At 35.7% G+C, this 25,240-nt stretch overlaps 1 protein-coding gene across 8 annotated transcripts in view; it reads left to right on the top strand.

The window, feature by feature from the left end:
- Positions 1 to 25,240, top strand: part of CLGN (calmegin) — a 40,259-nt gene that overhangs the window by 9,166 nt on the left and 5,853 nt on the right. For 7 of the 8 annotated variants that reach the window (XR_014068642.1, XR_014068643.1, XM_081540613.1 and 4 more), the window contains exons 2-11: positions 1,808 to 1,954; positions 4,540 to 4,613; positions 5,816 to 5,874; positions 9,126 to 9,267; positions 12,842 to 12,923; positions 14,477 to 14,669; positions 17,768 to 17,957; positions 22,762 to 22,875; positions 23,000 to 23,150; positions 24,758 to 24,973. Coding sequence is in view for 6 of the 8 variants with exons in the window: in XM_081540613.1 (XP_081396739.1) it covers positions 1,817 to 1,954; positions 4,540 to 4,613; positions 5,816 to 5,874; positions 9,126 to 9,267; positions 12,842 to 12,923; positions 14,477 to 14,669; positions 17,768 to 17,957; positions 22,762 to 22,875; positions 23,000 to 23,150; positions 24,758 to 24,973 (1,359 nt within the window). In the remaining 2 variants the exon portion in view is untranslated. The remainder of the gene's footprint in view (positions 1 to 1,807; positions 1,955 to 4,539; positions 4,614 to 5,815; positions 5,875 to 9,125; positions 9,268 to 12,841; positions 12,924 to 14,476; positions 14,670 to 17,767; positions 17,958 to 22,761; positions 22,876 to 22,999; positions 23,151 to 24,757; positions 24,974 to 25,240) is intronic. The other variant, XM_081540618.1, reaches the window with a different exon arrangement.

The raw sequence follows: 25,240 nt of genomic DNA, 5'->3' as shown, positions 1-25,240 counted from the left end.
AAAGTTGTAGTCAGTGGCCTTTAGAAGAAATTAAAGCTAACTGGCCCATACATTCATGTAGTTTTGCTTTCATTAAAAAGGGTTAATTGAGCTAACCAAATGGAAGAATACTTTTTATAGTCTGATGTTTCTTTTTTTAAAACACAGCTTTATTGATGTATTATTTGCATACCTACAAGTTGACCTGTTTAATGAGTACAGTTCAGTGAGTTTTAACATATTTAGAGTTATGCAACCATTACCATATTCCAATTTTAGAACATTTTCGTTACCCTCAAAAGAAACCTGGTACCAATTAACCCTTTCTTCCCACCCCTTTCCGTAGGCAGTTACTAATCTATTTTCTGATTCTATGGGTTTGCCTATTTAAATGGGGTCATACAATACATGGCTTTTTATGACTGACTTCTTTCACTGAGCATAATGTTTTTGAGATTCATCTATCTTGTAACACTTCAGTACTCCATTCTGTTTTATTGTTAGATAATCTTCCAGTATGAATATTTCACATTTTGTTTATCCATTCGTCAGGTGATGAACTTTTGGGTTGTTTACACTTTTTTGGCTATCATTAACAACTATCATTATTTGGCTATCGTTATCATTAAGCATTTATATTCCAAGGTTTTGTTTGGACATCTGTTTTCATTTCTTTTGGGTAGAAGAGTAGAATTGCTGAATCATAAGGTAATTCTGTTTTTGACGTTTTGAAGAATTGCCTTACTGTTTTCCAAGCTCATTTTGTATTCCTGCCAGCAATGTATGAGGATTTCAATTTGTCCACATCCTCCCAACACTTGTTATTGTCTCTCTTTGAGTATAGCCATTCTGGTGGGTATAGGGTGCTGTGTCATAAATTCAGTGTTTCTTAGGCAGACCCATGTAGGTCTATAAATATGTTCTGTAGGAGTTAAGAGTTCTCTCAGAATATACTTTTTCAAGAGAAACTCTTTCATGTTGATAGTAATATAACTATACCCTGGATCATCTGAATGACTGACCATCTCCTAATTTCATTATTCATATTTACTTGTTTAAAAGTCCACTGGTGCCAAGAAATAAACCCTGAATTTTTAACATGTTAGTGGGAAAGAGGAGGGTGTAATTATGTAAATTACATATTTCTGCCGAGAGGCAGTCAAGTAATATTTGTCTTCTACTCATCTCAATCTTATAAGGAACAGAGGTTTTGGAGCTTTTGAATGGAAAAGTGGTTATGTATGTAATTGAATCATCATAGTGTTACAGGGATGATAAATGCAAAAGAACTTCATTCACAGCAGTCAACCTGATTGCAGTAAATCCTGTATTTATTTGAATTTTCAGCTGTAATTTGTTTTCAGTAAAAGGCTGTCACTTTCAGTTGTGGTAAAATTATTTTTCTTTTCTTTTTCTGGTGTTTACATATAAATGTATTTTGACTTTACAGTTGTAAAATTTCCAATTGTATGTTTATATACACTTAAGCAACATTATAATAAAAAAGTAACTTGAGCGAACATTTAGGTATCATGATCCTTTTTTAAAAAAACATATGAGTTTGGTGGTCACTTCTTTATCTTTAGGTTTGTGCCATTGGCTCTTTGCTTTTCAAGGCAGGCCTTCAGCTGTAGATGCCTATGGGATTTTGAAGTTTGTAGTATCACTTGTTGAAAGCATAATTTAAGTAAGTTTGGTAATAATTTGTTTTAAAAGCCATCCTAGAAAAAAAGAGGTATTAAAGGAGAACTTATTTCTTGGTAAATATACTTACACTTATTTTTCACGACCTTGTTTTTATTTTTACTGATTACTGTCACTTTCACAGATAATCGATATGCGTTTCCAAGGCTTTCGGCTATGTTTGGGTCTTCTTTTCATCTCAATTAATGCAGAATTTATGGATGACAGTGTTGAGATGGAAGACTTTGATGAAAATTCAGAAGAGACTGATGAAAATGAACTCTCCTCAGAGGTAAGGTTATTGAGAACCAAGCTATCCATTATTCCTTAACATGATACATAGGGCTGACTAATTTCTTAGGATTACTTTCGATTGAAATAGCCTTTAGTTCCTAAATAATAGAAAAAAAAAACATTGCCTTTTCCCAACTATTTGTTGCTGTGTTTTTTAGGGTGCCCATGTGCTACAGAAATTTGTGCAAGGCACCTAGCACAGTTTTATTACCAGATAAATATGGGCAAGATTTTTAGGATCAGACTAGGAGTTTATCACTAGCTAAAGAGGACTAAATACTTTAACCCTTTTCAGATAAAAGAAAAGGTAATTTTCAGTTCTTCTAAAAGTAGAGAAAAGGGTGTTTCTTCATTTCTCTTAGGAAAGAAATGCTGACTAGGAGGATGAATTACAAAGGAGAGTGATGATGAAATAGGCATTTAGTAAGGCTCCCAGTGTTTTGGTCTCAGCCTGAAGACGTGTGTTTTGAGGTGGTGACTGACAGGATTCTGGAAAAGTTTTTAGAGGTTTTTATGTACTCTGACAATCCATAAGAACTTTCACATTGAGGAATATTCATATCTAATATTGGGACAATCAAAATTTTTTCAGAACTACTTTTGGTAAGAAAATACCAATTGTGTTCTGCTGGCTGCTGTTTAAAGGGCTGAGAAGAATAATACATAATTTTTTAAAATGTATTTATTTATTTTAATTGGAGGATAGTTACTTTACAATATTGTGATGGTTATTGCCATACATCAACAAGAACTGGCCAAGCTGTTATAACTTTCTTTTTAGAGTTTTTTTTTAATTTGCAAATGCATGTGTTGTTTAGCTGTTCAAGGTGAGTGTTCTTTCTCCTGTTAAGTTTGAAGCTCCACAAGCTTCAAACTTAAAAATTTAAATTTTTAGGTTTAGAAATTTGAATGTCTTTAAAATCTGGTTCTGTGATCCATAGAAAGTAAGTAGTAATCAAAGTGCTTCTGGCTGACTTAAGATACAGCTACTGTGAGGGTTTTGGTAGGTTAATACTTTAAAGAAATTACCAGATACCTGTGACTCTTAACTGTGTGCTGTGCTGTGCTTGGTCACTCAGTCACGTCTGACTTCTTTTGTGTGTGTGTGACCCCATGGACTGTAGTCCGCCAGGCTCCTCTGTCTACGGGAATTCTCCGGGCAAGAATACTGGAGTGGGTTGCCATGCCTTCCTCTAGGGGATCTTCCCAACGTAGGGATAGAACCCAGGTCTCCCGCATTGCAGATGGATTCTGTACCATCTGAGCCACTAGGGAAGCCCAAGAATCCTGTAGTGGGTAGCCTATCTCTTCTCCAGGGGAACTTCCCGACTCAGGAATTGAAGCAAGGTCTCCTGCATTGCAAGGCAGGTTCTTTACCAGCTGAGCTACCAAGAAAGCCCATGACTCTTAACTATATCTGATGATAATTTGAAAAGATGGTAAGAAATGGGAGAGAACAATTTTTGATGCTTCTAATTTTATAGCGTGAAAATTCTAGGTATGGTAAAGTATGAATAAAGTATATTGGCCCATTTTTGCCAATGCATAAAAATATAGAGAACAGTGAAGTTGTAATTCAGTAAACTTCATAGGAGACGGGCAATTTGGGTAGCAGAATCTTGACCCTGTAGAAGTATCTGGGATTTTGTTTAATTACTGATTTTCCTCCCTTAAATAGAAAGTATGCTATTAGGGAAGGGTAAGGACAGTGAAAGTTGGGTCTTCATTGCTACGCAAGCTCTTCTTTAGTTGCAAGGCTTCTCATTATAGAGGTTTCTTTTGTTGTGGCTTTCTCATTATAGAGGCTTCTTTTGTTGTGGAGCACTGCTCTAGGGGACATGGGCTTCAGTAACTGAGGCACATGGGCTCGGTAGTTGTGGCTCTAAGGCTCTAGAAGTGAAAGTCACTCAGTTGTGTCTAACTCTTTGTGACCCCATGGACTATAGCCCACCAGTCTCCTCTGCTCAGGGAATTTTCCAGGCAAGTATACTGGAGTGGGTTGCCATTTCCTACTCCATTGCCATTTCCTACGTCACCGAGACTCTAGAGCACATGCTTAATAGTTGTGGTTCACATGTGGCATGTGGGATCTTCCTAGATCAGGGATCAAACCTGTGCCTTCTGCATTGGCAGGTAGGTTCTTTACCTCTGAGCCACCAGGGAAGCCCAGGAATTAATTTTAAACTAACCCATGTGCTTATTAAATTTTTCATCTTATATGCTTATGATCATGCTATTTCTTTTGCTTCTAATAGTTTTTATCCCCAAATACTGTCACCTGTTAGAATCCTTTCAAGGCCATGTCCACTGCATTATGAGACCTTGGCTAAGTACTTCCTCCCATCCCTCCTGTGTTAGAGGGAGTCAGTGTATTCTGTTTGCATATAGTGTTTTTTTCCATCATGTATCTCTTATGTTCTGTATTTTATTACCGGTAGGATATAAAGTTTTGAGGAGACCATGTAACCTACTATCTCTGTTACCTATATGTGCACTCCATACTAGGTTCTTAATTAATGAGATTGTTTAATTAAAGTATTTGTGAAGGTGAATAACTTTAGATTTTTAAAATCTATTTTCTAGATTAAATATAAGACACCTCAACCTATAGGAGAAGTGTATTTTACAGAAACTTTTGATAGTGGAAAGCTGGCTGGGTAAGTAGTCATTCAGGAGAATTTTTTCCTTGATTTGATTAGCTTTTTTGAAATTATTGGTTGTTAATCTGTAAAAATTGCCTCTACCACAGAACTATAAAAAAATGGTTAATGTACTAGTTAAGGTAAACTAGCATCTTAACACATTTTCATTATTGATAGAAATGTTTAATTTGAATTGTTATTTATTTGTACAAAGAATATATATGTGAAGTGTGAATATAAAGTAAAAACTTAGAACATTTCTTCATTCCTTAGGACAGATATTAATAGTTTAATTTCAGGTGACAAATTCAAGCTAATGTTTCACCCTAAATAATGGTTAAAAAAAATAAAGATTACTATCTGTTGATTATTGTATTTCATATAGGTAAGAACTGTCTTTATCTGCCCTTTACCAGTGAAGAGACTGAGGCTTAGTGCACCTTACCTATGATCATTGTTGTTGTTTAGTCGCTAAGTTCTGTCTGACTGTTTTGTGACCCCATAGATTGTAGTCCACCAGACTCCTCCATCTGTGGAATTTCTTAAGCAGGAATACTGGAGTGGGTTGCCATTCCCTCCTCCAGGGGATTTTCCCGACCCAGGGATCAAACCTGTGTCTCCTGCGTTGCAGGCAGATTCTTTACCACTGAGCTACCAGGGATGCTCACCTATAATCATACAGCAAGTAAATTGCAGATTCCAAGTTTAATTTAACTCTAGCTTTGCAAGATAGTTGGGCTTCCCTGATAGTTCAGTTGGTAAAGAATCTGCCTGCAATGCAGGATACCCCTGGATTGATTCTTGGGATGGGAAGAACCGCTGGAGAAGGGATAGGCTAACCGCTCCAGTATTCTTGGGCTTCCTTTGTGGCTCAGCTGGTAGAGCATCTGCCCGCACTGCGGGAGACCTGGGTTCAATCTCTGGGTTGGGAAGATCCCCTGGAGAAGGGAAACGTTACCCACTCCAGTATTCTGGCCAGGAGAATTCCATGGATTGTATGGTCCATAGGGTCACAAAGAGTCGGACACGACTGAGCAACTTTCACTTTCTTTGCAAGATAGTATATAGACATCCTTATTTAGCCTCTAAGTGTTCATGTATCTTAGAGTGAAAAGGGACTATTGGATAATCTTTTGTTGTATTTCTGATACACATTGTATTTATAAATTGTTAGTTTTCTTTTAAATGATATCTATTTCTTTCAATTTTATTTATAGGTGGGTATTATCAAAAGCAAAGAAAGATGATACAGATGCGGAGATTTCTATATATGATGGTACAGTATTATTTAAATATTCAACATAACAAGGATGACCCAGAGTTCATGAGCTTTTGAGATTATATTTCTGTTAAATATATATGGGGCCTCAGGATCCATCCTGCTTCACTATAAAATATTCAGTCTTTTGTCTCCTTTCCAGTATTTCTGGAAGTCCGAGTAATCCATACTTAAGCCACCATCCAGGTTTCTAACTCAATAAACAGTTGAGTTTTCACTCCCCTGCAATTAGTCTTTTGAAGGATTTCCTAGGCTACTGCTGTTCTCTACTGTTTAATCTCAAGCATAGGCCCACCTCAGTTAAGTTACAACTTATGGCATGATCCTCCTAGAGGGTGCAAGACGGGACGTCTATGAGAGCTACAAGAAATGTGGCTGCTCCTGGAGCCACAATCTCCAGGCCTGTAATGTATCTCTGATAGGTTATCTTCAGGCTTACCCTTAGAAAGAAAAGTCCTATTAGCAAGGGTCGTCTTTTCTTCCTAACAGGACTCTCCTGGAGTGTGATGAAAGGATTTCCTCCTCCTGTTAGTCCAAAACCAGCCCCCTCAGTTGTTAAATCCTAAAGCAGGATAGCCTCAGTCAAGGTGATGGGTAGTGGGAATTTCCTCTCCCTCAGACCACCTAAGATCCATAAGGATGTGACCTCACATTCAGACCCCAACAGGAGTTACATGAGAATAACAACAGAACAGATAACAGCACGTGTAGGAGGCCAACTGTCTAATTCCCTGTCCATAGGGTCTATTTTAGTGTGAGATACAGATCATGCCTGCATGTCTTCCGTGCTGTGTTCTCCGTCCTAGTACATATGCTTCTAAACTCCAGAAGGAACTCTGCCATATGCACAGAACAAACAACACTGAGTTTAGTCATCTGAATTCGTTTAGAGAATGACTGCCCTCAAAGAAGCAGTGTTTGCAGAGATAGAACTGTACCTAAAATAATACCCGCAGAAATACATGCCATCAAACAGAACACTTGACTTAAAACATCTATGTTTAGCTTACTTTACAGTTTTTTAGAACAACATTGGGTAGATGTATGCTGTATGTTTTTATTTTAGAAGTATCCACTGATGGAATTTTCCTAAAATTAGGTTATGGTCTATTTTAGAACTGGGTTTAAGTCTGGACAAAATGACTCTTAGTGCTTAAATGAGTTTTTCCCTCACCTTAAAATTAGAACGCAAGCAAGCAAAAAATGAGCTTACCAACAATACCTAAGTTTGGTCTATAGTCTTATTAAACATAATTATCCACAAAATAGTTTTTTAGCATATTAGATTTGGTATGCTTGGTTGACTTTTCAATTTCTTGAAAGCACCTTTGAAAAATACAGAATCTCTTATTAAAGATTCAGGTCCTGAAAGTGGAATTTTGTATATAAATATTAGCAATGTCTCTTATATAGTGGTTAGTTGAGACCAATATCAATTTCTTTGCAGGAATATTTAGTATTTATAGTCATTAATCACAGCTTCTGTCAAGTGCCACTTGAGTAAAACCAATTGCTAGATTTTTAGGAGCAATCTGTGAGAAACATTATGTGCTGGAGAACAGGGTTTGCATTTGAGGGAGACTTATTTAAATTTTCAAATTAAGTTTAATTAATAAAAATATAGCTGAAAAAAATCACCAGTTCTTTAAGTAACTAATTTTCAGGCTATCTTATAAAATTGTTTGAATTCTTTTTGAGATTTTACTTAAATTAGAGTTCACATTACCTGGCCTTGAGTAAAGATTGGTTAATGAAAAGTTACCACTGATTTGAAGTTAGGAAAAACTTCTTGTCCTTGAGGAATAAACACCTTGTCACAGGTTTTCTAAAATTAATATAGTACTTTTAGAGAGTACCTTTTCATGGCTGATAAATGTATGCACGTAATTACAAAAGAAAGACAACGTAATTTTAAAAAAATTTTAAAAAATCCTTTAGTATCAATATCTAAAGTCCCTAAAGATATAGTTGTTACTTCTTAAAAGAAGGCCTTTGTGATTTGGTCAAGCCAAAGGTTAGTAGTGATAATACAGTTGCTCATCAGTGTGAGAGAAGAAAAACCAAATGAATTCACCTTTTTAAGAAAAGTTTAGTATAACCAAATTGGGGGACAAAAAGGAAAACAAACCTGAAAAGTTGAAAAAATGAATTTTTGAAAGCCCAAGAAAGTGTACACAATGATAGACCCCAAAACACCCCTCTTGATTCGTGAGACTGTTCAGGTTCTTGCACTGTTGTTTTTTAGAAAGAAAAAAATGTATATAAAGTGCATTGGTAAATTCAGAAGTGCCCATTAATATTTCATGTTGGCACAATTATGGAAAATAGCCAGTGGTCACTAAATTTTCTTGGAATGGGCGATACATCTAATTTTCAAAACTGGAATGTTTTATACAAACTAATATAAATTATTTACTGTTTTAAAAAGAGCAAAGGAGGAAAGTCCAGCCCACAACTTTGGGGCTACAGATGACCCATTCAGCTTTGTATTGTGTGCATCCCATGGGGTAATTGCAGGAGCCTCCTGGTCTAAAATGGGGGCACTTCCAGCCCAGAGAGGGCCTCACTCAGCTTCGCTCTGCTACAGCCTAGTGCTAACCTAGCTTTCAGGGCTTTCTTGGTCAAAAGTTCTGAGGACGGATTGGCTTGGCTCAGAAAGGGTAACTGCAATTTGTGTGTTTGGGCATAAAATTTTCAAAATAAAATTTAAATCGCTACAATAACTTCTGCAAAGTAAGAAAAGTAGCTGATGACACCATGAATTTCAAAATATATAGACTGAGGCAAACTCATTTTGTGTTAAAGAGGTATTTTGTCTCCTGTGTCATTTAAAAATAACTCATTTTAAAAATACAGTGAGACCCTATGAGACAAATTCTGTGATTTCATTGATTACAGTCTTTCAGAGAAATCCAAACTAAGCCAGCTTTGGAGGTCCTTTAATTAAATGCTGTAGTGTCTGTTGTTTATTAGTGAGTTGGTCAAGAAGTTCGCTCGGGTTTTTCCATAAGAAGTTACAGAAACACCTAAATGAACTTTTTTGGCCAACCCAATAGTTCCACAATTTTAGGAGAAAAAAGAGAGCAGACATACATACAAGTGCAGGTACTAGTTCCTGATTTAAAATGTGATTTTGTTTTTCCAAAATCAGCCTTCTCAGAAAATCTTGTTGGTTACCATTTCTGATAAATAATTTTTTAAGTCAGTGTTTTTGGTTTTAGTTTAACTTGCTTGGTTTTGTATTTTAGGAAGATGGGAAATAGAAGAATTGAAAGAAAATCGAATACCTGGTGATCGAGGACTGGTGTTGAAATCTAGAGCAAAGCATCATGCAATATCTGCTGTGTTAGCAAAACCCTTCATCTTTGCTGATAAACCTCTGGTAGTTCAGTAAGTTTTATTATGTTTTGAATACTTTTTCTAACATTTATTTTAGTTTTGTATAATTTGGCTTCTGAATATGGGTATAAAAATTCAGATTTCCCTTTCCCATTTGGGAAAAGGGTATGCACAAACACCCTGAGGTTTTGAATGAAATGAAGATTTGTTGCAAAATTATATTAATATAACATTTGCTATAATGTGCAATATTCCACCAGCATAAACTATATAGTGCATATTAAAATCACCATTTTTGTTTTAACTCTTTACGTCAACTTGACTTGCTGTTGAGATATACTAACTTCAATATATTTTAAATAGAACTATAAATATTGCTGTTGAACCAGTGATAAGATTCAAAGACAGCAAATTTGTTTTAAAGAGGAAATGCCCTTTTAAAAGTCTATGTTCTCACAGAGTCTTCCTCTCCCCTCCTTCAAAATATGACATACACTAGTTTTGTGGTATTGCTTGCATGTGTAACTATCGTAAAATCAAGTATTAATTCCTCAAGCTTGTTGCACCTATACTGGTATAAATCCAAAATAGATCTGTACAAATACAGTTACAAAACAAATGAAATTCATATTAAAAACAAAAGGAAATGTAGAAATGTTATTTTCTATCTTATATCAGAAGATTGGGCTGTCCAAAGTTAATTACAGCATAAGAAGTACTACTAACTATAAACTTGTTTAAAATTTTTTGTTAGCATGTTAAATATATGCCTGCATGGTATAACTAAAATGCCATTTTGTGTTTTAAAAATGTAAAACAATATGGCATTTGGTATAATTAGTTTAATTTTTAGGCTGTGATGCTTTGACTTGGTTGCATTGTTATTTTAAGAAATTGAAAATATCAAATGTCAAGAGTATACAACCATTTAAACAAATGAAGAATATTACCACAAGTACTTACTGGGATTAATATTTGAGCTTGATATTATGGCATTATTCAGAGTTGTGTATTTATTTCTTCTTGAAAATTTGAAAGTAATCTTATTCTGTTGAATTTAGGTGAACATAATATTTTCTATTTTAATCTTTTGTGCTTAAATGAAAGGGTAAATGAAAATAATACAAAATTTAATTTCTCCAGAGTAAAATGAATCAAGTTTGGTATTTTCAGAAAGTATAAATCACTGCTAGGCAAGTACATGAAAGATAGCGTACAAGATTGGAAGCAAAGATAGTAAGTCTAAAAAATTATTAAAGCAATTGTGAACTGAGAAAAGGAGAATCAAAGAATTGAATAGTGGTCATTGATATGCTTGAAAACAATTCAAAGAAGGATAGTGAGTATTTGGTTTTCTTAATTTTGATAAAATGAAATAGTATAGATAAAATAAATTTTGTATAGCTATTATAAATACTATACTATTATAAATTCTATTTATAACTATTATAAATACTATAAAAACTATTATATACTATTTATAACTATTATAAATACTATAAACATAGTATAGCTCATAAATATGAACTATTTAGGACATAACTTTCAAACTGCTTTTCCCAAATTATGTACTTATTAATATGCATTACGTGGTCATATACGTTTTAGAAACTAAGAATATCTGAACCATAAAGATAAGGAAGCATATTTGCCCATTAAAGATTTTGAGAGTTCTACATAAAAAAACCTGTTTTTAATTTGAACACTGTGTTTCCCAAACAAATTGGACCACGGAAGTTTTTTTCCACCCTAAACAATAATTACTATTTCATAGGACAGTTTAGAAATTGGCACTCTAAAGAGAAGAGGGTTAACGTATACTCTGCATTTGTCCTCATTTTTCCTGTGATTTAAGATTAGCAGCAAGCAGTCCATCCAGCTCTATGACTTGCATTTCACTGATCCTCGAATTCATTGTGAACTGTTTATACTAGGCACAAGTTAATGATTTGAAAAATCTGGAAGTTTGCAGCATATGAAATGACATAGTGATAAAGTCTAGGCGTAATAAGATAGCATAACTGTCTTACATTTATAAAGACAATTTATACAATTGTTATCTCTCGTTCTTTTCACAGAACCCTCAGATCACCTATAATAAAGCTTTATCATTTTATTTTACTTAGGGTCGCAAATATTTACCTTTAGTTCACACTATGCACCATTTCTTTTACTTCATGCTCTTCAAAGACGTTTCATGAAGGAAAAGTTGATCAACTACTGCTAAAATAAAAATATTGATAAGGCCTTGAGAAAAACAAGCTCCTTGATTTAAAAAATGAAAAAGAACAAAACAAAACTTTTCTTCTGATCATAACAGAAGCTAACATTTTTGAGCATTTGTTGACCCACCACTGTGCAGGACGACTTGTAGTCATCATAACAGTCCTTAGAGGTGTAGGTATGGGCAGTGTTCCCTCACGATAGATGAGCAAATAGAGACCAGAGCTTCAGTAATGTGTCTTGAGCCAGGGCCTACCAAAATCAAGAACAAATCTCAGGTCTTTCTGACTCCAAAGTGCTTGCTTGTAACCACTGTTGTAGAAATCTGGAGAAATAAAGCAGAATACAAAGTAGGGAGGGGAAATCACCATAAAGTCCAGCAACTTAGAGATTATCATTTAAAATTTTACTGTATTTTCTCTATTCTTTTCTATGTAAAATTCATATTACTAATTGGGCTCAAACTGTCAAAGTTTTGTATGCTATTTTTTTTTTTACTTTGTCACTAAAGTCTCTTCAGAAACATTTTAAACTATAAGTTTTTATTAAAATTATCACTATATCCTGTTAACTTCTCTGGTTTTCACCTGCTTTTGCTTTAATTCACTAAACCAGTCATAACATTTTTGGTTTTCACTGTTTTTCACTTTGATGTCCATTTCCTGATTGACTTTTGTCACACGTAATTCACCAATGTACTGAAAATCTCTTCTAAATATTGTTCGGTAAGACTGTCTATTGCCTAAACAAGACAACAGAACTTTTGTTGAGAATTACAGTGTTGTAAATCCATGAGAAGACTCCATGTCAGTTCACTTTTTAAGCTGTTACACTGTGTTTCCCCTACCTCCTGGCTGCTAAGATCTTAAATATTCCAGGTTTAAAAAATCTCTTTGCTGGGGTTATTTAATTAAATGTACAACTTTTTAAACCTGGTTTAGGTGTAACTGAACTAAAAGACAAATTAGTATTGAACTGGATAACTAAGATCATTAGCAATTGCCTAGAAACCTATGCTGTAACTGTGATCCCCATAGTCTTTGTTTTTCACTTTATAAAGAGTGTGTATAGTACGTACCTTATTTTAACTTGAAGTTTCCTGCTAAAAGTTTTAATCAAAGTATCTTATTCTTAATTAAACAGTTTTGATGAAAAAATTTATTTCAGCAAATTAGTTGGCTTTTCTATAGTTGTTTATAGTCATTCTATTTTCAATATTTTAAGGATGTTCATGGAAAAGGCCTTTCTGCTTGTTCCTCACAGGTTGTGGATGAACTTTGTGTGAGCTTACTGGTAATGTAAATGTTTGTGTTTAAATGAATTGAGAGTAATACATTAGATTTTGAAGAGCAATTAGTAATTTTTATTTATCAGCAGTATGATTCTTTTTCCCTTCATTTAGATATGAAGTAAATTTTCAAGATGGTATTGATTGTGGAGGTGCATACATTAAACTCCTAGCAGACACTGATGGTTTGAATCTGGTATGATATTTTAATGTTTAAGAAAGCCTTATTAAAGTTAATAAGTATTTCTGAGGAGTAATTGACACAACTGAAATTTTTATTTTCATCTGAAGTCAAAAATAACTTTGAAAATTTTTATGCAAGATGAATTTATATAGCTTTTCCATGTGCCTTTAAGTTTCATACACAGCCGTGTTACTTGATGGCATCAGTTTTGTAATCTTTAGCAACGTGAAAAAGGTTGCCAAGTCTATAAAATAAAATATAACCTGGTACTTAGAAATGTCACTGAAAGATCAACTTACAGTTATTTTCTTTACAAAGTAATAATCATAAGTTTGTTAGGAGAAGTAAGATAATGGAGCAAAGCAGTAAAACAAAATGGCCTAAGAATCAAATTAAAAAGGCAGGTCAGCTCAGGAGTTAGCAGTCTGCAAAAATTTACTACCTTAAAAATGTTAAGTTCCTAATGAAGCAGGTTATATTAGAACCATTTGAAGTTTGGAGACATTTCTTATGACATCCTCCCACAGGAGGCTGTGTCAGAATTTCTGCATATATCAAATATAAAACGAACGAGACATTAATGAGATATTTGTCAGAACTCCTGGCTATGAAACATTAAGAATTCATTTACTTAGATAAGGGTCAAGGGGAAGCCATTTGTAGTTTATGGTGCAACTCTTAGGTGTCGTGCGGTGGCAATCACCTGGAGGTACAATTGCAATAATACAGTCAAATACCAAGTATTTTTCTAAACACTTGATCTGATTAACTCAGTTAATCCTTAGAGAAGCCTTATAAGGTACGTACTATTATTATCCCCATCAGAGGTGATGGAATAGAACCTCACGGAGGTTGAAAGATTTGCTCAGGGCCACACACAGCTGGTTTAAAGGCAACAGTTGGATCTGAACCTCAGTATCTGATGCAGATCCCATGCTCTTAACCAGTAGGCCATGCCAAATGAATCCATGGAATTTTCTAGGCAGGAATACTGGAGTGGGTTGCCATTTCCTTCTCCAGGGGACCCTCCCAACCCAAGGATTGAGCTCAGGTCTCCCGCATTGCGGGCAGACTCTTTACTGTCTGAGCCACCAGGAAATCCCAAAGAGAAATGGCTAGTAGTAAAACGGGGAGCAAGTCACTGTGTCTGTTCTTCAGTTTGTGCTTAATTAAAGGGCACCACTTTCTGGTGTCATACTGAATAGTAGTAGTGGCTAAGTAAGCACTGTAGTCTTCAGTCACAGTACATTTTTCTCTATGCTTAATTTTCTTAATAAGATATTAATACAGATCTATATAATTAAAGCCTATTATGTTGTTAAAGTGGTTCCAGCTTCTCTCCTACATCTTCAAAATGGAAGTAGTGTATGCATTTTAAGGAAAAAAATCTGTTTTGAAATAAAATTTGTCATTTTTCCACATCCTTTATTGTCAATGTGTCAACTAACTCTTTGGCGAATTAGCATTTAATATATTTTTGTGAACTCTACCCAGTGGGGTAGAATAGAGAAATTCATTAAATATTTCAATTCGGGACTAATCCTAATACTCATCTCTCTTTGAAGGAAAATTTCTATGATAAAACATCCTATACCATTATGTTTGGACCAGATAAATGTGGAGAAGATTATAAACTTCATTTTATCTTCAGACATAAACATCCCAAAACTGGAGTTTTTGAAGAAAAACATGCCAAACCTCCAGATGTAGACCTTAAAAGGTTCTTTACAGACAGGAAGACTCATCTTTATACCCTTGGTATATCCTTTTAATTCATTCATTAATTTAAAAGTATTTGCTGACTACCAGTATTTTCACGGCAAGTGCTTTGGGAGAAGCAAGCAAGGTACTTCTGTTAAGGATTTATCTTTTTAGGAAAATCAGACATACATACTTACAGCACAGGCCGAAAGGAAAGTGCCATATGAGACACAGTTAAGAGCTCAAAAGCAATACTGCTTTCAGTTAAGAAACTTCAGAAAAATCTGGTGAAGGTGATTCTGTTTGACCTAATCTTGAAGTTTAGGTATACCATGTGGAACATAGGAGAGGAAAGGGGTATTTTAGGTACCCTGACATTAGCAATGCTGACAGAATAGAAAACTGGAAAATAAGGTTAAAGAGGGAGAAACCCTTAACATTAGACTTTATTCTACAGGCACTTGTCATTGTTGGGTCCTACCTGGTGGTAGTTAAAGGGAAAGCATTCAACAACCATTTATTAACATACTTAGCTTTACTTTTGCAGCTAGGAGTTTGAGTATGCATTGACTGGAAGGAACATTGTATAGGATTGTTCCTCCTCTTTCCAGGTGCATATGGTTCTATACTGTGATTACTGAAAATCTGAGCATATCAGAACCTAACAGGACACTCCATCCAAGACTAACATGTATCAACTTTCTTCCTCAAAACTGCAGTAACAGAAACATCCCTTTTTTTCTGCCAAGGCAGAGACCACTTTTATTTTTAATGTTAATATCAAAGATCTTTCTCTGAAATTGGAAAATAGTACTGGACATTTGGGGGAACGTAAGGTAAACTGTCAAAACATAGAAATAATGAGAAATTATAACTAGAACAGAAAAAAGAATTTTAGTTAGACTTTGTATAAACCCAGTCAAAGCCAATATGATAGCATATATATCAGAGGACACAATTCCACTTTCAGGAATTTATCCAAAGAAAATAATCCAGAAGGAAGAAAATGACCTGTGTATAAAAATATACTGTAAATTGGAAGCAACTCAAATGTTGCAGTAGTGGTTTTCTTTCTATGCAGTATAATACAAAAAGATAACTATGAAAATGTTCAGCTTATAATATTAAAATGGGGAAAGAAAGAAAAGTTGGAGGCACATTCTGATGGCCACTAGACAAATTATGCAGACAGAAACAAAAAGCTTAGAAAAGTCTTAACTTCTGTTAATCACCTGATAGGTACCGTGCTCTGTGCTAGGCACTTGGTTGAGAACCATCATGTGAGGTGAGCAGTTTTTATTTTGCCTTAATTTAGGTTAAGTAACTTGCCCTAGGAAATAAAAGTAATTGATAGAGCTGGAATTAAAATTCAAGCAAAAAATAAATAAATAAAATTCAAGCAAATTCTTAAACATTTGCTTTTCTTACTATGATACACAAAAACTTTGTTGTGCTAGGATTATCCACTTTTAAAGGACTTTTTTCCTTTAAAAAACCTTTCTATATTATATTTTCATAACATTATTCTGAAGTTGTTCTAAGAACCTTACAGAATCCCTTAAAAAGAGTTTATAATCCAGTGCCTTTTGTGGTTAATTCATTTAGAATATTTAAAACCGTTTTCTAAATGGAAAGTTTTTTGGCTAAAGATTTTTGACAAAGATGTCTTTTTATATATGTGTAATTGTCATGTGCTTTTTAGGATTTACTGTAATTTTAAAATACTTCAGTTGCAAAATTGAGTCAGAAAATACTCTTTCAGGGATTTTTCTTGAGAAATGCCTTTTTTGAATTAGAAAGGGTCTGGTACATTTTTGCATTTAAGATCTTATTGTTGTGGTTCAGTCTTGACTTTTTTCCTTTGTGTAGTAATATAGTTTTATAGTCTCAGCTGTAATAGAAAATGGTGGAGAAAAAAAGAGAAGGGAGGAAACCCTGAGTGTTCATTTGCATTATTTGAATTTGTATATAAATTGCAGTATTTGATTTGGATATAAACAATTTGGCATTGTTGTGACTGAAAACCTCTGGAGATTACTTCAGTAATGTTTTTTCAGAAAGTGGTAGTCTACATAGCTAGTTAAGTCAAGATCATCCTGACATTTATTGGCAGCTCCTACTTCCTTAACTGGGTTCCCAGGTTGCTCAGTTGGTCAAGAATCAGCCTGCAATGCAGGAGGCCCAGGTTCTTTCCCTGGGTGGGGAACATCCCTTGGAGAAGGAAACAGCTGCCCACTCCGGGGAGAATCAGACACGACTTAGCAGCTAAACCACCACTACCACCACCGCTTCCTTAACTTACTTTACTAAAAGCAAATGTTAAGCTATTACTTTTTATCTACCATTCTTTCCAAAGATAAAAATTGTACTCAGTGACTCCCCACCCTGTGTTTACAGAAGGGAGAGAGAGCTTTTCTTTTGTTTTTATAATCATAGGAGTCCTTATGAAACTTTTGACGTGGTAACTTTTAAACAGCTGAAGTTTACCTCGAAACAACATACCAAAGCATGAGCTTGAGTGTTTTCAATTATCCTTAAAATATTTTACACTACAGTGTAGGAGTCAATGAATTTGAAAGGCTGATGAGTTTGATAGATTTCTAGGAGATCATAAGAATGTGTGAATGTTACATTCCTGATTTGGGCGTCTAGATTAGGGTTATATAGAAGGATGTCCTTGTTTACAGGAAATGTGCATTAAAACATTCAGGGATGATACGGATGAGGTCAATAAGTTACTCTCAAGTAATTCAAGAAAAAGTGAAGTTCTTTATATATACTTGCAACTTTTAAAGTTTGAGGTCGTTTCAAAAAATTATTTTAAAATAGTGAAGATTGGGTTGTATTCTGTAACTATAAAAGACTAAAGCTGAATGGTTATGTGAGTCCTAAATTGAGTTAGCAATTGGGTATTTTTTATTTGAGAAGTAATGGAGTGTTTTATTATATTTTTATTATTAAAATTTTATGTTTGGTTTTAGAAAACATTATATCTAGTGATTTTGGCATATTTTGATTTAATACATTGGTAATTCCTCTATTCTGGTTGAGAGAAAATTTTACCCATGAAGTTTAGGGTAGTTTTATTATTTAGAAGATTATGTTTAACATGTCTATCAATATGATAAGTGTAATATATTTAAATTGGTCTTTAGTGATGAATCCAGATGACACATTTGAAGTATTAATTGATCAGATAGTTGTAAACAAAGGAAGCCTACTAGAGGATGTGGTTCCTCCTATCAATCCTCCCAAAGAAATTGAAGATCCCAATGATAAAAAACCTGATGATTGGGATGAAAGAGCAAAAATCCCTGATGCTTCTGCTGTCAAACCAGAAGACTGGTAAGCAAAGAATTCAGTAGCAAAGCATTGTTTGGCACAAAGTAATAAAATGTAACATATAAGTGAAGTTGACAACCAATGAAACATTCTTTTAAACATCAGAAATACTTATTTTGACTTTTAGGAGAAATACTTCTCTGAAATGGATTTTGCACTTCCTACCTTTTAATTATCTTAATTTTCATTTTAATTAATTTTGCTCCCTTTCCATATATATATATATAAAATGTATACTTCCAATATGCATATTTTATTTTGTATTCTTTCAGTGCTGTGGGAAAAAAATACCATGAGTCTAAAGCACCAGCACTTTAATTTCTGTTTCCAGTTTGATCTTTCTCGTGTGTGGGTGTGCATATTTTACATAGTTTTGGTCGTTGCAGTTAATGATTAGTTGGCTTTAAATAGCCATATCCTCAGCATCTTATAAAACTATATGGGATGCATCGTCTTCCCAGGAGGCGCTAGTTACATTACATTACATTAAATAATCTGCTTGTGAAGGCAAAAGATGCAAGAGACAGAAGTTCAACCCCTGGATAGGGAAGATCCCCTGGAGAAGGAAATAGCGACCCACTCCAGTCTTCTTGCCTGGGAAACCTCATGGACGGGAGTCTGGTGGGCTGCAGTCCGTGTAGTTGCAAACGAGTCAGACATGTTGAGCACACGTGCAGCAGCGCAGGATGCAAGCATTGCCTGTCACTCTGGGGCTTGTCATAGTTTTTTTAGTAGAGAGCCTAAGTTTTAAATTTTTATGAAGTCCGGTTTGTCAATATTTGTCTTTGATAATTCATGGTTTTGGCATCTTCCTAAGGTATTATGCCTAAATTTGACCAAGATTTTTTGTTTTCTAGACAAAAAATTTTGACTAAAACTCCGTTCAAAGTTTGTTATTACATGTAGTGTGAGCTATAAGTCAAGATTAATTTTCAAAAATATGTATGTCTAATTGCTCTACTCTTAGCATCCATTTAATGTCCATACTGATGTCCCCTCTTTCTTTTCTGCTATGGTAATTAGAGTTTTTTCTTGATGTGTTTAGCTACAGGTTTATCAATTTTATTGAGCTGTTTGGAGGACGGGCCTTTGTTTTAGTTTTTCCCTTTTGTTGGCCTTTTTTCTATTCTTACTTTGGACTTAATTTGCATCCCTTTTCTGCTTTTTTAAGGTAGAAAATAATTTCTGATAGAAGCAGCTATAAATTTTCTCTCAGCACTGCTTTAACTATGTTTCACAAATATCTACTATTTCTGAGAACGTTCATTCATACCATTTTATAATTTCCCTAGTGATTTCTTCTTTGATTCATATATTTTTTAAAGTGTTACTTTGTTGTCAATTATTTATGGATTTTCCAGATATGATTTTCACTTTAACTCCCAATATAATTCTGTTGTTGTCAGGAAACATTCACAACTGTCACTTACAAATGATTGGTTGATAGTGTCGTTCTAAAGCCTTTATATTCCTAATGGTTTTCAGCTTGTTCTCTTACTGGGAGGAGAAAATAAGTCTTCAACTATGATTGTAGATTTGTCTTTATCTCCTTTGAGTTCTATTTGTTTTGCTTTGTGTAATTTGAAGGTCTAGATCACTAGATCAATTCACAGTGTTTTATGACCTCTTGAAGAACTGACCTTTTTATTATTATGAAATGTTCTTCTTTATAAACTCATAATACTCTCTGTCTTGGAATCTACTTGGTCTGATATTAGATCAGCACTCTCATTTCTTTTTATCATGCTGCTGCTGCTGCTGCTAAGTCGCTTCAGTCGTGTCCGACTCTGTGCGACCCCATAGACAGCAGCCCACCAGGCTCCGCCGTCCCTGGGATTCTCCAGGCAAAAACACTGGAGTGGGTTGCCATTTCCTTCTCCAATGCGTGAAAGTGAAAAGTGAAAGTGAAGTCGCTCAGTCGTGTCCAACTCTTAGCGACCCCATGGACTGGAGCCTACCAGGCTCTTCCGTCCATGGGATTTTCCAGGCAAGAGTACTGGAGTGGGGTGCCATTGCCTTCTCCCTTTTTATCATAGTTCCACTGAATATTATTTTCCATTATTTACCTGTAACCTGTATGTTGTTGTTATTCAGTCGCTAAGTTGTATCCGACTCTTTGTGACCCCACGGACCATGGCATGCCAGGCTTCCGGGTCCTTCACTATCCCCTGGAATTTGCTCAAACTCATGTCCATTGACTTGGTGTTGCCATCCAATCATCTTATCCTCTGTTGTCCCCTTCTCCTCCTTCCTTCAATCTTTCCCAGCATCAGGGTCTTTTCCAATGAGTCAGCTCTTCGCATCAGGTGGCCAAAATATTAGAGCTTCAGCATCAGTCCTTCCAATGATATTCAGGGTCGATTTCCTTTAGAATGGAGTGGTTTGATCTCCTTGCTATTCAAGGGACTCTGGACTGTCTTCTCCAACACCACAGTTCAAAAGCATCAATTCTTCAGGACTCAGCTTTATTTATGGTCCAGCTCTCACATGACTACTGGAAAAACCATAGCTTGACTATATGGTCCTTTGTCGGCAAAGTCATGTCTCTGCTTTTTAATATGCTGTCTAGGTTGGTCTTGGCTTTTCTTCCAAGGAGCAAGCATCTTTTAATTTCATGGCTGCAGTAACTGTCCACAGTGATTTTAGAACCCAAGAAAAAAAAACCTGCCACTGTTTGCACTTTTTCCCCACCTGTTTGCCATGAAGTGATGGGACTGGATGCCTTGATCTTAGCTTTTTGAATGTTGAGTTTCAAGCCAGCTTTTTCACTCTCCTCTTTTACCCTCATCAGGAGGCTCTTTAGTTCCTCTTCACTTTCTGCTATTAGAGTGGCATCATCTGCATATCTTCAGTTCAGTTCAGTTGCTCAGTCGTGTCTGACTCTTTGCGACCCCATGAGCTGCAGCATGCCAGGCCTCCCTGTCCAACACCAACTCCCGGAGCCCACCCAAACTCATGTCCATTGAGTCGGTGATGCCATCCAACCATCTCATCCTCTGTCGTCCCCTTCTCCTCCTGCCTTCAATCTTTCCCAGCATCAGGGTCTTTTCCAATGAGTCAGCTCTTTGCATCGGGTGGCCAAAGGATTGGAGTTTCAGCTTCAACATCAGTCCTTCCAATGGACACCCAGGACTGATCTCCTTTAGGATGGACTGGTTGAATCTCCTTGCAGTCCAAGAGACTCTCAAGAGTCTTCTCCAACACCACAGTTCAAAAGCATCAATTCTTCAACGCTCAGATTTCTTTATAGTCCAACTCGCACATCCATACATGACCACTGGAAAAACCATAGCCTTGACTAGACGGACCTTTGTTGGCAAAGTAATGTCTCTGCTTTTAAATATGCTATCTAGGTTGGTCATAACCTTCCTTCCAAGGAGTAAGTGTCTTTTAATTTCATGGCTGCAATCACCATCAGCAGTGATTTTGGAGCCCAAAAAAATAAAGTCTGACACTGTTTCCACTGTTTCCCCATCTATTTCCCATGAAGTGATGGGACCAGATGCCATGATCTAGTTTTCTGAATGTTGAGCTTTAAGCCAACTTTTTCACGCTCCTCTTTCACTTTCATCAAGAGGCTCTTTAGTTCTTCTTCACTTTCTGCCATAAGAGTGGTGTCATCTGCATATCTGAGGTTATTGATATTTCTCCCGGCAATCTTGATTGTAGCTTGTGTTTCTTCCAGCCCAGCATTTCTCATGATGTACTCTGCATAGAAGTTAAATAAGCAGGGTGACAATATACAGCCTTGACGTACTCCTTTTCCTATTTTGAACTAGTCTGTTGTTCCATGTCCAGTTCTAACTGTTGCTTCCTGACCTGCATCAGGTTTCTCAAGAGACAGGTCAGATGGTCTGGTATTCCCATCTCTTTCAGAATTTTCCACAGTTTATTGTGATCCACACAGTCAAAGGCTTTGGCATAGTCAATAAAGCAGAAATAGATGTTTTTCTGGAACTCTCTTGCTTTTTTGATGACCATCGGATGTTGGCAATTTGATCTCTGGTTCCTCTGCCTTTTCTAAAACCAGCTTGAACATCTGGAGGTTCACAGTTCACGTATTGTTGAAGCCTGGCTTGGAGAATTTTGAGCATTACTTGGCTAGCATGTGAGATGAGTGCAATTGTGCGGTAGTTTGAGCATTCTTTGGCATTGCCTTTCTTAGGGATTGGAATGAAAACTGACCTTTTCCAGTCCCGTGGCCACTCCTGAGTTTTCCAAATTTGCTGGCTTATTGAGTGCAGCACTTTCACAGCATCATCTTTTAGGATTTGAAATAGCTCAACTGGAATTCCATCACCTCCACTAGCTTTGTTTGTAGTGTTCCTAAGGCCCACTTGACTTCACATTCCAGGATGTCTGGCTCAAGGTGAGTGATCACACCATCATGATTATCTGGGTCGTGAAGATCTTTTTTGTATAGTTCTTCTGTGTATTGTTGCCACCTCTTCTTAATATCTTCTGCTTCTGTTAGGTCCATACCATTTCTGTCCTTTATTGTGCTCATCTTTGCATGAAATGTTCCCTTGGTATCTCGTAATTTTCTTGAAGAGATCTCCAGTATTTCCCATTCTACTGTTTTCCTCTATTTCTTTGCAGTGATCACTGAGGAAGGTGTTCTTATTTCTCCTTGCTATTCTTTGGAACTCAGCATTCAAATGGGTATATCTTTCCTTTTCTCCTTTGCTTTTTGCTTCTCTTCTTTTCACCGAGGTAGGAAGTGCCTACTGGTACCTTCTGAATTCTGTAACGTGCATTTTTAACTGTTTGAATAATTAGTAATTAGCATAAAATACTGTGTTTACAGGGATGAAAGTGAACCTGCCCAAATAGAAGATTCAAGTGCTGTTAAACCTGATGGCTGGCTTGATAATGAACCAAAATTTATTCCCGATCCTAAGGCTGAAAAACCCCTTGACTGGTGAGCATTCTTCACCGTCATATGTCAGTTTCCTGTGCTTCTTACCTGCTCTTTTGTTACCAGTTGATATGACTGACAGGAGAGTCTTGAGGTTACTCCCTGTGTTTTGTCCTAATACCCTCAGGAATGAAGACATGGATGGAGAATGGGAGGCACCTCATATTTCTAACCCAGCATGTCGGATTGGGTGTGGTGAGTGGAGCCCTCCCATGATAGAGAACCCGAAATACAAAGGAGTATGGAGTCCGCCAATGATAGATAACCCTAACTACCAGGTAATAAGCACTTACTCCCATCACATAGTAAACTTTTTAAAATGCTATGCTCTTTCTGTTATACATCTAGTTATTAATAATGTTATGTTAACTTTAGGAAATTTGATTTGTAATAATGTGCCTTAGCTATCTGAAGTCAAAGAAAATAGACTCCAACCGATTTATGTTTAAAAAGTAAAGTGGGGCTTGCTTCCCTGGTGGCTCAGTGGTAAAGAATCTGCCTGCCAGTGTAGGAGACACGGGTTTGATCCCTGGTTAGGGAGGATCTCACAAGCCGGGGAGCAGCTAAGCCTGTGTGCCACAACTATTGAGCCTGTGCTCTAGAGCCCGGGAACCACGGCTGCGAAGGCCTGTGTGCCCTCGAGCGCGTGCTCTGCAACAAGAGAAGCCACTGCAGTGTTCTCTCAATCTGCACACCACAACTGGAGAGTTGCCCCCACTTGCCACATCTAGGGAAAAGTCAATGCAGCAACAGAGACCTAACACAGCCAATAAATAAATAATTTTTTTTTAAGTAAAGCATCCTTTAATTTTCTGGGGTAATAAAACTAACAACTAAAGATAAATCACTTCATACTATTTTCCTTAGTAATCAATTGATGATCACTTTGGAATATTTTATTTTAGAATTAAATATAAGAATTGAGTTCTGATCAAGAGGACTCACTGTACATTTTAGTAATTGAAGTCTGTGCTTAATTAATGTGTTCTTACTCTCTGGTTTTATTAAAATTGAATTTTTTTTTCCTAATATGAAACAGATGTTTTTTGAGTATACTTAGCTTTTGGGGTAGAAGTCCTTATGTTGTCTTTAATGCTGTAGTTTTATCTAATTATTCATTGACATTTTCTAACATTTATGTTATATATACAGTTATAGACTCTTTTTGCTCACTGTAGTTTTTCTTCATAGAATGACTGTTTTGGTAACTTTTTTGTTTGAGATCTATCTTTCCTTCATTAGACTTTAAATGCCATGATGCAGGGACCATGTCTGCCTTGATTATCACAGCATAGCATATGGCATAGTGCCTGGCACAGAATAGACGTAGGTGATGGCAGAATGAGTCAGTGAGTGATCATATTGTCCAGTTTATTTGATTTGATTGACTTTAATCATTTAAGACTTAAGAGAACTTCTGTGTTGAATAATTGTTCCGAGATTCAACCATAAGTGACTATTGATGCCCATCATAAGTGTATGTTAAAAGACATGGTTCCATTTTTGCCATACAGTAATCTTTGATTTGAGCAATTTTAATGATATTGTGCCTTGAGTATCTTTACTAAATGTTAAAAAAAAAACTTGTCTAATATACTATCAATTGTGAAATTTAATTACTCAAGTTTCTGTGGTATTTTCACTCTACCTGTTTTTTTTTTTTTTTTGCTGAGTTTAAAGTCAGTATTGTTTGTAGGGAACATTGTTTACAGGATAAGAGGAAACAAGATTTTATTTCCAATGAATTACTAATGAATTAATTATCAATTAAAGTTTTCTTTTTTCCAGTTAGTATTGCTAATTTCATTCAACAGCAGTTGCTTCTTGAGTAACACTTACAATGAAATTGTTGTTTGAAAATGTATTTAAATTATTTTTTTTCCAGGGTATCTGGAGTCCTCGAAAAATTCCTAATCCAGATTATTTTGAAGACAATCACCCATTTCTTCTGACTTCTTTCTGTGCTCTTGGTTTAGAGCTTTGGTCCATGACCTCTGATATCTACTTTGATAATTTTATTATCTGTTCAGAAAAGGAAGTGGCAGACCGCTGGGCTGCAGATGGTTGGGGAGTGAAGATACTGACAGAACATGCTAATGAGGTACACAGTGTTTAGCATATGATAATAATAGGATATGGTCCTGGTTATAGGTTATATAGATGGCCTTTTGAAGAGTAAATAGGTACAATAATTACTAAATGCTGAATAAACATATTTAAATCTATGTAGACAGAATATGAGCTTCAGCAAATTATGATACAACTTCATTATAAACTATATAGTGAGTTATATATATGTAAGTCTTCATTTCATTTATTAGATTATGATGGCATAAATGGATTAAATGCCTTTTGATGTTTATAGAAA

This window comes from Giraffa tippelskirchi, chromosome 11, assembly GCF_054371585.1.
Source record: "Giraffa tippelskirchi isolate mGirTip1 chromosome 11, T2T-mGirTip1v1.2.pri, whole genome shotgun sequence".
NCBI lineage: Eukaryota > Metazoa > Chordata > Mammalia > Artiodactyla > Giraffidae > Giraffa > Giraffa tippelskirchi.
This window is presented reverse-complemented; position numbering and strand designations above follow the sequence as displayed.